Source organism: Streptopelia decaocto, assembly GCF_964273445.1.
Source record: "Streptopelia decaocto genome assembly, chromosome: Z".
In the NCBI taxonomy this organism is placed as follows: Eukaryota; Metazoa; Chordata; class Aves; order Columbiformes; family Columbidae; genus Streptopelia; species Streptopelia decaocto.
Genome location: NC_138657.1, coordinates 37,947,099 through 37,964,024, shown reverse-complemented (window position 1 = coordinate 37,964,024; position 16,926 = coordinate 37,947,099). Strand labels below are relative to the sequence as shown.

The 16,926-nt window shown below is 37.6% G+C and overlaps 1 protein-coding gene across 2 annotated transcripts in view; it reads left to right on the top strand.

The window, feature by feature from the left end:
- RAD23B (RAD23 homolog B, nucleotide excision repair protein) overlaps positions 1 to 14,373 on the top strand; it is a 47,110-nt gene extending 32,737 nt beyond the window's left edge. For both annotated transcript variants that reach the window (XM_082075052.1, XM_082075051.1), the window contains 5 exons: positions 3,423 to 3,550; positions 8,835 to 8,958; positions 10,087 to 10,214; positions 10,625 to 10,801; positions 12,622 to 14,373. In XM_082075052.1, the coding sequence (XP_081931178.1) occupies positions 3,423 to 3,550; positions 8,835 to 8,958; positions 10,087 to 10,214; positions 10,625 to 10,801; positions 12,622 to 12,735 (671 nt within the window). In that variant the 3' untranslated portion in view covers positions 12,736 to 14,373. The remainder of the gene's footprint in view (positions 1 to 3,422; positions 3,551 to 8,834; positions 8,959 to 10,086; positions 10,215 to 10,624; positions 10,802 to 12,621) is intronic.
- Positions 14,374 to 16,926: the final 2,553 nt, after the last annotated feature.

The window sequence follows — 16,926 nt, the reverse complement described above, 5'->3', positions numbered from 1 at the left end:
TCTGCTGCTGTCTGGGTTGAGGAATGAATGTCTCCATATACTTAATTCACTTTTCTTTTGACAGTTTAAATGTATTTGTTTCATAGTGGAGTAAACAGAGTAAGAACAGTGGGAAGTTCTGCCCCTCGTTTATGCTGATTCTGGTAGCTATGAAATTACTAGGCAAACCCACAGCTCCTTACTCTTACTTAAACTATAACGAAGAGGTGGGGTTTTTATTTGTGTTATCTCTGTAACATTAAGCTGCAACTTGGTACAAAAAGTTAAAGTAGTTAAAGAGTTTCACTTAATTTTTTGTGTAGGGGTGTGTTGATATTGGAGGCAGGTGGTGTGATTAAGCAACCCAAGGTGATTTAGGAGCAATAGTAATATTTTACATGTATTGGTGGTAGCAACCAGGTTTAATCTGGCTTAACTGCAGCTCAGGTTTTACGACAGACATACTGGTTTAGGATGAGGAAATGTATGAGCTGAAATAGCTGATACATACTGTAGGGGGCAGCTAGTCAAGTTCTGTTACATTTTTGAAGTGACTGCTGCTACCAGAGGTGCTGCAAGTTTCGTCAGCCATTCATTATACCTTAGTGGCTGAGATGTAGTCATCACAAATACTTATATTACACCAGGGGTGTAGTTACATTTATAGGAGTAGTTACATTTATGCTGTCCTAAAATAACATTCTGCCCTTTGAAGACAACTGTGAGGCTGATGTGGCCCCCCGTGAAAATGAGTTGAACACCCCTGTATTAACACACTAACGAGCAACAGTTTGAGTTAAGCTAGTAGTCTTGATTCATGTATCTTTTGAATTGAAAACAGAAACATATATCTCCTCTTAATGTAGCATCACCTCACTATCATCTTATATGAAAGTTCTTTGGTATCTGATAGAGTAAACCCATGTGTCTCTAACAGTTTGAAAATTATACATATTGAATGTCATGTCTTGGGTGAGCATACTGCAAGGGTTATATGCCAAAATTTTTTTAAAGGCAATAGGCATGAACTCTATGGTTCTTTTTCTTCAGAAACTGTCTTAAAAGGAATTTGCTTGCACAAATTCATGTAGTATGTTTTTACATCCTAAGTAGGGTCCCAGGCATGTTCTTACTGTGGCTTCTCAATTACATTGCCTGAAGATAATTGGCTTCACTTTAAAAATGGGGATTGATTTCTACTAAATTGCTTTTGTTTTCAGTTAGATACACTGACTGAAAGCCAATGTGGTTTTGTGTGCTACATGAAGATCTGCACATCTTGCCATTCCTGTGCAACAGTATCTTTCACTGGAGCAACCTAAGCTTTCTTCAGAGTGGGGGACAAGAATTATTGTGGGGAGTGCAATGAGCTGACTTGGAAAGTTAATCCAGCTTTAAAATGTTATCTGAGGATGAAAGCAAAGAGCAGAGCAGATGAACTTTGACCTCACAAACGTTTCCAGTAGCACTATGCAGAGATAGGCCTGACTCTATATTATGACATGGCAGGTGTGCAATTCCTGAATTACTGTTCTTGGTCTTGCTTTTGCATGACTTGTGTAAGTAGACCGTATTTGGAGTACGTGTGCCTAAATTCCCAGTAATTCTGTTTCCTTCTTTGTCATTTAATTACGGCTTATGTAGCAGTCTGTCCAAAGCAAGTCAACCTAATTGCATCTTTTTTTTTTCTGTAACAAATGTCATACTCTTCTAGCTTATAACCTAGTTTATTAGAGCACTACAGAAATGTTTTTCTAACTATTTAGATCAAAATACGTTGTGTCTGCTGTTTACCTTTATTAGTTTGTTACCAGTAGTACGGATAAACTAGTGCGGTGTAAGAAAGAACATGAGCAGTAAGTTTAACAAAATCACTGTGTTGGAACAATTGTTGGCTTGACTTTCTTGCTTCTTCTGAAGGCATGTGCAGAAATACCTGTCTTTAGAGCCAGGTGAGGTTTTTTTAATGTCCTCTAAAAAATGAAAGTAGATGTAAAATGATTGATCTTGTATATGAAGACATAAACTTACCATTCCTAAAATTCAGATTGGCACTATTATTTTGAAATCTGAACAATAAATACTCAAATTAGTCAAGGGTTGTAAATCCATTATTTATCATTAAGGATAATGCACAAGGATCCTTGGGCTTGGGCTGTTTTATTATTTGTTCTTGAGGATATTGCCCTCAGTCATACATCCACTGATTGTTTAGAAGCGTTCTTTAAAAAACAAGCAATGTGGTTTTGTTAATTTTGGCTTGAGTTAAACACCTTTCTAAACGAATAAAACTCAGTCTTTTCTTTGGTTCTTTTAATTATGACTTACCTAACAGAGTAGCTTTAGCAGTATTTGTTCCCTCTACTTCTTTTAATCTGTTAGTTTTTATGGTGACTGTTAATTATTTAACTCTTCTGCCACTAACTTGCTAGTGTTAGAGAGTCAGTATCAGTGTTCTACTGAGATGAGGAGTTCCACTGAGATCTCCTTCCTTTATCCAAGGAAGGAGAAGGTATTTTAATGCCTGTGGGGTTTTTTCCCCTGTTTTTGCACAGCAAGGTAACCTTTAAGATGTTGCTCAGATACGATTTATGATAGAATAGTTTGTTTTTTTTAATTATTATATTACCTGCTGTCTACTTTTGAGGAAGGGAAATAAAATGGATTGTGAAGAGATAGTAATTTTCCCTACAATACCATTAGTATAGGGATCAGTTGTCCTTTTGATGACTGCAGGTGTGGGCCTGTTCTTTTATGCTGTGAGAGGTGGGAGATTTTATGTGATAGATGTCTAGTCAACTTTACATGAATTAAATGAGCTTATTTGCTCTCCCAAGCCCCCATGGATGTATAGATGACTTCTCTAGATGTAACATTAGGTCTTCTGCCTGACTTGAATTGGTCCATGTTAAGTTGCTTAAGTGACTTAGATCATCGTCACCAGCATGTAACTTGGTCATCATTATTTGTCATCTGTCTAACCATAGCATAGTGTAAAGTTTCTTAAAGAAAACCTCAATGGCCAACAGTTTCACAGGCAGATTTTTGCCTGGAAAGCTTAATTTCCAAACTTACACTGCAGGACACTTTTCTTGATTACGTCAGGAATTGAATATTACCTGTGAGGATACTCTTCACCTTAGATGAAAATGTAGAGAGGGAATATTATTTCAATTATGAGTACAGAGGTGTCACAAGTGCTGCCTTTTTCAATAAAGTTTGCGTTGTGTTCATTACTGTCTGCTGTTCCAATCAAATGCATAATGAAACCACCAGAGTATATTTGGAATTAAAGCAACAGAATCATGGCAAGTTTAATATGAGCTATTCTTAATTCTTCAGTGAATGACTCAGATTTGGGTAGAAGTGAAATTTATCCAATGCAACTTTTTTGGTGCTTTTTTTGGCTTATTCGCTTAAAATGGTGGTCATGTTACTTCTAGTGACAGGTCAGTCCTATGAGAATATGGTGACTGAGATCATGTCAATGGGCTATGAACGCGAGCAAGTAATTGCGGCGCTGAGAGCCAGCTTCAACAATCCTGACAGAGCGGTGGAATACCTTTTAATGGTGAGCAGTTTATTTTACCGACACCTTGTTTTCTCACTTTCTGTTTTGTCCTCGCTAAAGAATAGTTATAACTGTGATTTACTTGTTATTTTTAATATTATCCAATTGGTGAGAGTAATACGTGTTCATAGAGGAAAACCATCTCTAAGCAGAGCATCTGGAAGGCTGAGATTTGGATTTGGAGGGTCATAATATGTTCCAGGAAATACTGAAGTCATCCCTAACTACTTCTGTCACTTTGTTGATTTATATGGATATGTATGTAAAGTATGTCCAGTTACAGTGATAGTTTTAACTGCCAGCAGCTGGCTCAAGGAATGAATTTGAGTCACATGTTAGTGACAGCATTAGCTGTATTTTTTTACTAGTATCTGTAACATCACAAAGGCTATTTTAAGTTTCACTTCATTGTTTTTACTAATAATGCACAGTGTTCTTAATAATATACTTTCCAAACAGACAGATTTAAAAATTTTTTGAAGTGTGCTTAGTTTAACCGGTGTTTAGAAGAAACAGTTTCTTATTTGACAGATATAGTTTGAAGGGGGAAACGAACATCATTGGCGTAAGAGGAAAAAGAAGAGTAGCTTCACTTGAATGGAAATCTTGTGACTTGTTTTAGGGGCTTTTTTGATTACTTCTTATTGTATACCTTCATCTAATAGGTGAATTGTAAACACCAGAGAATCTGTCTAGAAGCTCGTTGCTTCATCAGTATTTCAGGTGCATTTTTCACTCTAGCATACCATTTTTTCCCCCGATGCAGTTTTGCTTGTTCCAAATCTGAACTTTATTAATTTTATTAAAATCGTGGAGTCAGGTATCTTGAAACAAAATATATATGGAATGAATTTCTGATAGACTCATAAGAAAACAGCATTTTTACTTCTAGTCATGAAACATTTCTTGTTAATGAAGTTTTTCTTCAGTAGTTAAAACTACAAGTCACTGGTGTGCTTGCTACTTACAGTAGTGATCCCAAGACTTTGTAACCTGCAGTTTCTAAACAGGCAACAAATGTTTTGAATACATAAATGTAGAAAGTTCAGTTCTCATCTAGCATTAGATGAGAACAACTACCTGAAAGGAGGTTGTAGCATGGAGGGTGTTGGTCTCTTCTCTCAAGAAGCAAGTGATAGGACAAGAAGAAATGGCCTCAAGTTGCCCCAGAGGAGGCTGAGATTGGATATTAGGAAACATTTATTCACACAAAGAGTTGTCAGGCCGTGGAACAGGCAGCTGAGAGAAGTGGTTGAGTCAGCATCCCTGGAGATGTTTAAAAGATGCATAGGGGAGGTTCTTAGGACATGTTTTAGTGCCAGTGTTAACAGTTGAAGACCTTGAGGGTTTCTTTCAGCCGAAATGATTCTTTGTTTGGGCCACTGAAAGGTGATAAGTATTGTCTTGCCCTTAGGGTGAATGCAGTAGTTCCAGTTTACCGGCCTTAAGTGTGGAACCTCAAACATCTGGAATCCCAAACTTTTGTTTTTCATGCCTTAAAAACATTGATTTTACTATTCATTTAGTCTGTACCTATACCATAAATCCAGTGCATCCTGTAAGTTTTGGGCTTGCTTTATGTGTGCCAATCATGTACTGTGTGCAGTGCTTGTACACTCTGCTATTTCCCTACTATAGCTTATTTCTGTTCAGGAAGTCTTGAATAGAAATAGAGAATCCCTATGATGAAGTTCAACATGTGGCACTTGCCAAATTATTAAGTCTGACTGGTCTCAGCAGTTCCTTTCTACTCTTTCACTAGGTCCCGTGTTTAATATGGATCCTTCTATTTTAGAGGCTGGTCCCTGTCTGTGTTGTGTTATCCTTTACTGAGATTATGTTTTATCCTTTACTGAGAATGTATTTTCTTTCTTTAAATGAGATTGAAAGGGGAAAGGGGGCAGTAGCTGGCAGGTCAGTGATGAGCAGTGGTATGGCACACCAAAGCTTAAGAAGATGCATGACAGTGAGATTCCTCATACTGTGCATTGCCAGCCGGGCGAGGGAGGTGATTGTCCCGCTCTGCTCTGCACTGGTGTGGCCTCACCTGGAGCACTGTGTGCAGTTCTGGGCAACACAGGATAAAAAGGATATAAAGCTGGGGAGTGTCCAGAGGAGAGCTACAAAGTTGGTGAAAGGTTTAGAGAGGAGGCTGTATGAGGAGTGGCTAAAGTCACTGGGTTTGTTCATCCTGGAGGAGATTAATGGGAGACCTCATGGCGGCTGCAGCTTCCTCACAAGGGGTGGAGAAGGATCAGGTGCTGATCTCTTCTCTCTGGTGACCAATGACATAACCCCAGGGAATGTCAGGAAGATGTGCCAGGGGAGGTTTAGGCTGGACATTAGGAAAAGGTTCTTCACCCAGAGGGTGTTGGAGCACTGGAACAGGCTCCCCAGGGAGGTGTCACAGCCCCAAGCCTGACAGTGTCCAGAAAGTGACTGGACAAGCCCTCAGACACATCGTGTGAACTGTGGAGTTGTCCTGTGCAGGGACAGGAGTTGGACTCAGTGATCCTTGTGGGTCCCTTCCAACTCAGGACATTCTATAATTCTGTAGTAGCTGGCAGACTTCTCTTGTCCTTCTAGAAGAATCCTGCTGCTGAAAATGGTCTTTTTAATTGTTCTTGATCTGCTGTGATCTGAACATATTTCTTACTATCCTGCTGCATTAAAAAAACTTATCTTTAGTTAATAGTGGTCCATTGACAGCACTGTTCTTTGACCCTCTGTGTGCCTCCAAACCATAATTGATGTTATCTTTTTTGTAATCTGCAGTGTAGGATTAGGATGTTGAGAGCTCTAAGTCTATACCAGTGTCCTGGTTTAAAGGATGAGTACACCAAGGGCACCTGTGAAGTGTTGGAAAGAAAATATCAAGAGAGTACGCTTAAAGTGTAACTGTGTCTTCAGTGAGCCCTGAAATTTCCACTTGTTGTCCATGGTTCAGATGACAAGCTGTTCAGTTTTCATGGCTGAGGATCTAGACGTAATCCTATGTATTTGAGCTGTGGTCATAGAAGGAGGTCTTGATTCCAGAAGGCACTGTTTCTTTTTCTTTACCCCATTCTTGACTTTGAAGCATTTAAATTCAGATCTCGCTTTGACCCGAGGTTTTTTAGCCCTTCATTAGGAAGGAGTCGTGCCTTTCCTTCAACAACCACACGATTCATTGCAGCCTCTTAGTTAGAAACTTTTTAGGAAATACCTCTTTACCCTGAAAGTAGTCAAACACTGAACAGGCTTCCTAGAGAGTTGGTCGATGCCCCAAGCCTGCCAGTGTTTCAGAGGTATTTGGACAATGCCCTTAGTGACAAGCTTTAACTATTGGTCAGCCCTGGAGTGGTCAGGCAGTTGGACTAGATGATCATTGTACGTCCCTTCCAACTGGAACTACTCTGTTCTAAACGTGTACATTCCTTGTGCTGGGCTTCATGTGAATATTACCCTATGGAGAACAATGTCAGCTAAAAACTGCTCTGGAGCTCATTTAAACTGTGAGGAGTTGTTTAATCCACCATAAGGAAAAAAATGGCCTTTTTGCTGTCCAAGGAATGTTTACATTCAAAATTAATTTTACGTGAATTGATATATCATGCTTTATTCTGTTGGATAGTTCTATGGACAGGGTGTGTACACCTCACTAGTCTCATCTGATTATAGTTGTACACAGTCTCGGTTATTTGGAGAGTGATACTTCAAGGTTATATTTAAGACTTAAGATGATGTTCAAGATGACAATTTGTCTCTAAGTAAATTTCATTAACTAGTTTCCATAGTGTTTCCATTCGAGAGCAAACTTAAGGTTTAAAAAGCATATGCTGTTTGATCTGGGCACAGATTGCAGTGACAACACCTGCCTGTGAACAGACAAAATCAACCAGTAATTTCATAAGACTAACCCAAGTTCCTATATTATACTTAAATTCCCAGAAATGACTGATTTAATGGGAAAAGGTATTTAAGCAGTGCACGGATAAGAGAGTTACCTCGGAATTATGTAGTGAGTGAAGTTTTCTTCCCCCTCTCTGGAGGGAGGGATGTGTAGCAAGCTGACCAAGCCATGTAATGGTAATGAAGTAGGCGACAGGGAAAAATTGCATTTATTCCTGTCAGTGGCTTGAAAGTGGACTTGGTTATTAGGTGATTTATAATCTGACATACATCTTACCTCACGGTAGGGCAAAGTTTTGCCTGAAGCACTGTCTAGTTCTCCTTTTTTGGAAGAGGCCTTTTATACTAGCTGTGTATTCATCCTTTTTGTTCAGCTATAGTGATGAACATCTCATGTGAAGAACAAGTAGGAGTAGGATTTTTAATCTGTGTTACCTAGTAGTGATTTCTGTGGTAGGTTTGCCAAACCTCTTCGTTGTCTGGTTACACTGAAATTCTGCGATTATTTCCTATCCCGTTCCTTACATTTTGTGGTTTACAAACTGAAGGGTGCCCAGGCCAAGCTGTCTAAGCTTCTAGGCTTCAGGGAGGATGGTGGAAAGGATGAACTTGGTGCAGGAGCTCAGTGACAGTAAGGAAAACATGGTCTGGATGGGAAGTTTGAAGGATTTCCATACAGGAGAGAAGTAGTAGACTAAGTAAGGTCTCGTAGGTATAACCCACACTCTAATTTATTATAATTGTTCTTTTTTAGATGTGTCCTCCTAAGCAATTAGTTCCTATATAAAGTTGTTTACACATGGAAAATAAACAAAATGCAAGTGAACTGTTTTTTAACCTGCTAAAATTTGATAACATACAAGCCTTTTCACACTCGAGATAGAGTAAACAACAGTTGCTGTCATGTTACATTGAGGGAAGAGGTCCAAAGAGCCTTGTTCTTATATCTCAATTTCTTGCCAGATTGCATGGCATCTATAATCTCACTGTTAGCATTGTGTACCACAATTCTGTTGCTGTAATGTAACTTTATTTGCCTAACACTGTAACATATTGTAACACTATATTTAGTTTAACTTTTTCACTCCTGTCAGATATCTTAGAACAGGATTCAAAGCAAGTAATTGTTGATAGAGTAAAATGTATTTTAAACTGGTGTAGTGCGTGCTTTATTACCTCACTATACAAGCTACGTATTTTTCTTCTCAAAAAATAAACTACTCTTTCACAGTATTCTCTTCCAGTTGTAAATGTACACATATCACAACATCCTGCTTTGTATTTGCAGTGAAAGCATTAATGTTTTTTCTTCATTCTGAAAACTACATAATATGTGTAGTAAAACAAATATCTTTTAGCATTCTGTAGGTAATTATGTGAACTGTGGCTTTAGGGTATACCTGGAGATAATCAGGCTGTGGCTGAGCCATCTCAAGCAGCAAGCACTGGTGCCTCTCAGTCTTCAACAGTGGCAACATCAGTAGCAACTATACCTACGACTACTAGTTCATTAGGAGGTAAGAAAAATTATGTATGAGTGGATGTGATAAACACAGGCATTCAAGTATTCTGTGCTTCAGTGAATTTTAAGTTCCTGGTGCTTGTGAACTTGTCAAAGTGAATTGGATAACAGCTGCAGCATGGAAATTTCAAGTGTGGTACTCGCTTAGAACAAATGGCTTGTTGTATGTGGATATATCTGGAATAGAGCATCAAGTTTCTCAAAATGCTGTGAACTTGCACAATTCCTTTGATTCAGTGTTCTGGATACAAATCTAAGACCACAAATGTGGAGGGGATTGTGTTTTCTCTTAAACTCTGTTTTCTGCTGTGCCTAACTGTGTGCTGTCAGCTGTGACTATACTAAATGCATTTACTGCTTGGAAGCTGGAATATCAAGGGAGCAACCTGCAGTAATGCTCTGAGGTGTGTAACACCTGAGAGACCTATCCGTGACCTAGGACTTCTCACTCAGCAGTGCAGCACACAAACAGACTGGTTGCTCCTTGCTGAGAACTCTGTGTTAAAGGGAAATAAATACATGAAAGGAGCATAATCAAGGGGTAGGCTGTGGCAGAGATGGTGTTCAAGATGTAAGCCTTGATAGGGGCCAGAGTGTACCATAGCGGTAGAAGTGATAGGCACACACGATATTCTCCGTAAAGAGAGAATGAGGGGAATGGGATACTTCAGAGCACTTTAGACACTGCTGGATACAGGGCAATACCTAACAGTATAGGATATATGTGAAGGCAAGACTGACTTGAGGACAGAACTGACCTGTTCCAGGAGGTAGATTACTCTGTTGTAGGCATAGAGACATGATAGTAGGCTGGTTAGGTGTCTCTGAGGTTACTCAGAAATGAGACATGAAGAGAAAAGTGTTGGGGATCAAGGACAGAAGGCTCTTGGATATTAAGAGAAGGCTGTGTGAAAAGAAAATGTATTGTTTAACCTCAGAAGAAAAAGTTCTTGCTTAAAACTAGAATAATTTAGTGTGGGGAAGCAAGCTCTTCTGTTCTTCAGTGAGGGGTGTATTGTCCACTTTTATGTTCCATTTCTATGTACAGCTATAGCATAGATACGTATTTTATTAAGAATCTTTGTAACTTTTTAAAAAATATGTTACCTCCTTGATTTTTCAGGACATCCACTTGAGTTTTTACGAAATCAGCCTCAGTTCCAGCAGATGAGACAAATTATTCAGCAAAATCCTTCTCTGTTACCAGCATTGCTACAGCAGATTGGACGGGAAAACCCTCAGCTACTGCAGGTGAATCTTAAAATGACAAAATAATGCTAGTGATTTTGATTTAGCTTTACAAGAAAGAAAGGGATATGTTGATGTTAACTGGGGTAGTGTGTTCATAGCTGTTAAAACATTCTTTTTTGGCTTTTCAGCAGTTATTGCTTGTACAGAACATATTTTCTGTGACATTAGAAATGAGTCTGAGTCTTTTCAGAAGAGGTGCAAAGGGCATCAGACAAAGGGAGGTGTCTTTGCAATTGAATGGAAACCTTAAACTGCATTTCTTATGGTTAGATGTAATCATTTTTCAGTATGCACTTTTGACACATTTTTTTAACTCCTCAATTTACTGAAAATAAATACTCTTACTTGCCTGTTGTCAAAATTAAACATGCTTTATTTCAAAATATTAATTATTCTCTTGTGTATCATAGCAAATAAGCCAGCACCAGGAACATTTTATCCATATGTTGAACGAGCCAGCTGTAGAGTCCCGCCAGGGTTTAAGTGGCAGTGATGATGGTGCCAGCACTGGAGGAGTAGCAGAAGCTGGAAATGGGCATATGAACTACATTCAAGTAACACCTCAGGAAAAAGAAGCTATAGAAAGGGTGAGGCTTTCTTCTTTGAAATGTTGCTTGGCTGTTGCTCTAGTGTTTTGACTCTGGTAGATGCGTAAGACATGCCTTAAACTTTGTTTATGCTCAGTAGTTCTGCCTCATTTTTGTTATTTTATATTTGACATGTCATAGCTGTTATAGTCTTGTTTCAAATTACATCTCTTGCTTTATTAATTGAGTCCAAAATCTTTTGAATCTGTCTTAACTGAGAAGATGCAGAGCCTTTTAAGTAATCAGAGGCCATCTGTAGTAATTGATGATTGAATGTGTTTCCCTCTGGAATGCGAGGGAACTCAGGCAGTAATTCCTCTTGCAGAAGTGTCAGAGGGTACTTTTTTAGATGGTGCTGTGATAGGCTTCCAGGTACAAAGGTGTGTCTGCATGAGCACTGTTTGCAAAGTACGTGGATAGTATGACCTCTCATAGTTAAGTAGATTAGTTGAAGTCACCACTTAACCCAGTTATTTGTCTATCCATGAGAATTAGTTAATTATAGCTTTGTAAAAATAAAGGTAAATATGTCTGTAAAAATATACTTGGACGATATATTTCGTTCATGAATACTCTGTGTAACACCGAATGAATATGGATTTGCATAGACAGCAATACCTGAAAGTTTTCTTAGAACAGATTGCAAAGACTTGTGTCACACTGTGGTAGTGGTTTTGTATATCAAAGACTGTTTTTCAACTGGCAAAGCAAAAGGTTATGTAAGGATCATCAGAAAAAAAAAAAACAAAAAACAACAACTTTAGTAGAGGTGTCAATTTCCTAGATCTTAAGGAAATTGAAAAAAAATTAGTCTAATAAAAGTCTTTGTACATGCACATATTCACAGGTCATCCTCTCTAGTCTGCTGCATTTCTTTTTAAAAACACTTTATGCAGTAGAGCATTATTACCTCTACAACCTGTTCAAAAACACAACAGAGACCTGCATGCTGCTTCCCCTTTCCATGCTTTCCCCTTTCCCAAAGTTGGGCTGTTTAAGTGTTACAGCTGACACATTCATGCTGTTTGTAAGCATGAAATTAAATTTAGGAATGGTTAGTAAAGGATAATAGGACATAGTTTTTCAAAGAGATTTGATGTACCCTATATGTAAAATGCCTTGTGGGTGCTGTGAGGATTTTAAGAGAATCTCCAAGTGGTTGTACGTGGTTTGGCTAAAGCAGAGATTGGTTTGCTGAATCTCTTTAAGGGCAGGCTAAACCCATTCTTTGGCACAGTAATAAGCTCTTCGCTAGTGTTCTCATCCACTGTTGTCATTGTGCCCTAGACATTAATTAGTTCCTTGACTTCTGAAAAACTTAGTGCTCTCAACTTATTTCTTATGGCTGCAATGTGTAATCAATTTTTTTTTTTTAAGAGAAAGGCCAGTTGGAACAATGGGAAGTGTGGCTTAATGTGATGTGTTGGGCCACCTACTAGTAATCACAAGCTGGGAACTTTTGTTCCAGGCAACTTTTGTTAACAATCCTGAGCTTTGTATAATTAGTAACTTCAAATGGGCGTTGTTTGTTTGTTTTTTGTGTAGCGGTGCAATCTGCTGTTACTTCCTGTCATTACTGTGATCAGAGTCTGTTTTAGTGTGTTACTGTTGCAGTGAAAGAAAAGTGACATGTTTTATGGTAGTTTGTTAGACTCAGATCACTTTTTCAAGTAAGAATTCTGTTTTCTGAAGACAGAGGCAACACCTTTGTGCACTAAGTGGCATCTTAAGATGCTTAAGTGGCACCTCAAATTACTAGGTATACAAAGAAGGTTAATATATAATAAAATGTACTTTCTAAATCTGTTTATTTTCTTCAGTTAAAGGCATTAGGATTTCCTGAAGGACTTGTGATACAGGCGTATTTTGCTTGTGAGAAGAATGAAAACTTGGCTGCCAACTTTCTTCTACAACAGAACTTTGATGAAGATTGAGAGACCTTTTTTGGTTTCACACCTCACACCAGTGCATTAAACTAACTTTGTTCACTGGATTGTCGGGGATATTTGGGCTTATATTCATAATGCTTGGTGTATGATATATGGGGAGCAGGGGAGAAGAGAGTATAGGAAACAAAGCAAAGAAAGCAGCAAGTATGTCTACTTTAATTTAGCAGATGCAGAAAATTACAGTGTAAAATAATATACAACCAAAAATCAGCTTTTGCAGATAATTAGTTTCTTCTATACATTGTAGGTTAACTTTTTCTAGTTTTCATTCTTACTGTACTAGTTGCAGAAATGTAGTGTAATGCTTCATGTTCCTTTCTACTTGGTATTGAAAGTAGCCTGTGCCACCTAGATTCTACAGTCTCTATTTCATGGCAACACTGGATAGCAGCCTTGTGAAATCTAAAAGATCAGAGCAAATGCAAACATGAATGCCAAATTATGGGTAACTATTTTGCTTTTTCAGATGTGTTAAAATAGGGCAAGAAGCACAGTATTTTGTTTAAAGTTGGGTTAAAAAATGTTGGCTCTTTTTTTTTTAAACTGAAAATCCATTTCACTTAAAACTGTCTCGATCATTGCAAAACACTACTCTCTCCTTTGCCCACCTCAAATGATCGGAGAGGCTATATACGTACAGGTAAAATTATTATCCTGTTTACATCTTTTCTTTTTGAGAGATACTTAATTACTGTTCAATTAAATGTCACATTGCAGTAAAAGTTTTAAAATCAATAGATCGCATGTTTGGTTTTGTTATATGCGCTCTTGTGAGTTGAAGATTCTCTTTCTGCCAGCAAACAAAATGCAAGTTTCATTTTTGCCCACTGCAATGAAACTTTATCAAATCAAATTTCACCTTCCTACTTTTGAACTAGCTTCTACAACACAGCTGTAAGCATCTGAAGATATTGGCATTCTGTTGCTTTTGAGTAGATCGTAATTATCAAGCTATTTCTGTTCAGTAGGGACTTTCTTGGACTTACTCATTTTATGAGGAAGAGAAGTTCATAACTTGGGATACCCACGAAACAATGGAGTTATTCCAGCCCAGAAGAATCTTCACTCATATCTCTGATATTGCAAAAAAGCTTTGATGATAGAGTTTTGAATCTTACTTTTTGCTACCTACTTGTCATTTATTTTGTTTAGTTATCATAAAATGTAACAATCTTCCTTTTAATATATGTTGACTTGTAGAGACAATTTTGCCCATAAGTGCAGTGTTAGCAGTGAAAACAAATTTTAATTTAACCTAAAGCTATCATGGGGATGTTTAGAGTTGTACTCCAATTACCTAGATTACAAATTTATCTCTACAGTAACCAAGAAAATATTATTAGTGGTACAGTACTGAGCTGTTGTACCACTAATGATGTTAACAATTTAGTGGTACATTATATTTAAAAAATTATTTTTCTGCTTAGCTTTGTATATCACTGGATTAACTACTTAACTAATACTTAAGCTTAAAGTACAAGTCAAGTGTATTGAGAAAAGAGAGTGAAAAAGACTGAAACATTTGTATTGTATTTTGTTTCTTCATTGGTTGGCCATCGTCTGTTAAATGATTATCTACACAAAATAGTTAAATGTATTAAAACCTTTTTCTTTCTATCCTTAGGCACATGTGATGTTTTTCCAGATAGTGTGTATCTTAATTATTCAGATTTTATTCTCTTAAACTTTCATAGGTGTATGTCTTAAGTGATCAGTAGCACAAACCAGATCTATCAGTAGTTGTGATATTGCTAAATAGAAAATAAGTCTTTCATAATGCTTTCATTTTAGTGAAATGTTAATATGCAAGTCAGCCAGTAGACTTCAGCTAAATAGGATTCTTAGTGTATTTATGGACTGGAAGAGATGGATTTTGATTTAACACTCTTCAGACAAAAAGGGGATATTTGTTACCTGTAAAAGGACCAGCTGCCAAGTACTTGAAAAATGCCAAACTGGTATAAAGACTTCTCGAATGTACTCTTCTACATAGCTAACATCTAACTGAGACAACATGTTTTAGTTTGTGGGAGTCTTCTGTTCTGATCAAACTGCTCTCAGAAATAACCATTTTTTTCTCTAGGAGGATGGAGAGTAATGCAAGAATGTCTGCGCGTGTTTTCAGTCAACTGCCTCCAATTTTGATTCTGAAATGTTTACTTATTATAAATGTATTTCAATTAAAGACTGTTGAGCTTGGTCTTTGTAAAAAAGCTAGTAGCTTTGGTCATTTGTAACTTTGTATGCTGAGAGACTGAGGGTTTAGCACTGTGTGGTTGAAGCCTTACTAGTAATTTTCTGTTCCCAGTTTTCAACAGTGAAATAGTGTTTGTGTGACTTCTGATGAACAACAGGTGTCTGACCTTACATCCTAGCAAAAACTGTTATCTTTTCCATAGTGCGATGCTTGCTATGGAGAATCATGTTTCTCTTTGTAGTTGCTGCCAAAAGGAAATAATATATTGAACTCATATGGTCTTGAAAAGGTAAGTGTGACCTCAATAAGTTATTAAAGTTGTCTAGGTACGCTGTGCCTCATTTTCTGCCAAGTGCTACCAGGCATTGTCTGCAGAGCGTGCTTTCCAGCTCTTTTGCTGCAGATCTCATAGGGATTTGGTGAGCATTCTCCTCATGGCTTTGTCAACAGTAGCTGAGAAAATCAAGTATTTCTTCTTAAGTTTTGGTACTGGAGTCCTTACCTGTGTTGTAAAACTTATAAGTATCTGCTTAGTGAAAAGCTACTCATAATGCACTTTTAATTTGGATTAAAGAAATTACTCTGAAGTCCTATCCGTCCTATAGTTGTCTAATCTTATGTCCTCTATGTAGCTGCATTTTAATTCTATGGTTCATTAACACTGTCCAGAATCCTCTTATGCATCTAGTTAAACCCAAGAGATTGGATGGATGATGTGCTTTATTCTTACCACACAAAAAAACTTCTTAGAAGTGTGAGAATAATCACTCATAAAGTCAAACTGTGTTTCTGATTTTGAAGTGCTGGGTTGAGCTTTACTTCAAGAATACACGTGAATGAATGAAACTTGGAGACCAAAAGCAAGTCCTCAAATAATGTAGGAAGATCTGTCACCTGTGCTTTCATTGAATATTTCAGGTGGTTTTACAGAGATTTGGAGACAGACATGTTAATGTTTAAATTCTTTTGCTGATTTATTTCCAGGCAAGTTCTGTCTGCACACAAACTAACCTAGAGTTTCTGCACTTGAAAGTACTATATAATTCAGTGGAAACAATAAGATGCGAGTGAAGAGACAACATCTGTGTCAGTAAAATTTTAAGTTCTCCCTTGCCTGGTTTTGGGATGCCACAAAGTGTTCAACACACTGTCTTTTATTGTTTTGCAACTACAGCTATGTGGTTATGAAGCCACAAATTATAAAATGTTGTAACTTCAATAAACTATCCATAAAAGTAGGGTTATCCCACCTGTGATGAAATGATGTATGGGAATAGTTGGGATTTATGGCGGTAGGTGATGCTGCTGACTTCCGGTTGTCATGTGCTAGTGCTGTACTTACATATTTCCTTACAGAATATATGACCTGCAAGGAAAGAAGGGACAATCTTTTTGGTTTGTGTTATTAATCAACTTCTTTCCTCCTTCCTGATACTGGGATATAGTTATTGGCTAGGCAGGAAAAATAAATATTAATAACACACAATTTAACTCAAAGCACATTTTGTGAAGACACTAGCATCTGTGACATCTCCTGTCCAGATGGCAATGAAATTAATAAAGACACGTGCATATTGTTCAGTAATAGTAGTAGTCTTAAAAAAATAGTAGTAGACTCTGAAGATCCCCTCTTCATTCCTTTGCTTTGGCATTTTCCTCAGTGAAAAATTACTATCTGCTATATGCTTCTGTTTGCTGAAAGTCCGGTGCTAAAAATAGTGCTTAAGTGAAGGTTTTGTGGTGTTCATACCTATGCAGCTGTGCCTAGACACCTAGAATGAAAAGTTTCTTTTACTTTCAAAATAGGTACCTTTATGTTTTGATATGGCTCCACATATTAATGTGAATACTGGGTGCTGCAGAGGGCAAGAGGAGATGTCCTTAGAATTCTTGCTTGAGATAGGGATTTTAGATGTGACAGACTAGGAGTAACAAAATATTCTAGCAGGCAGGTCTGTTTGCCATCCCAGGGGAGGGAT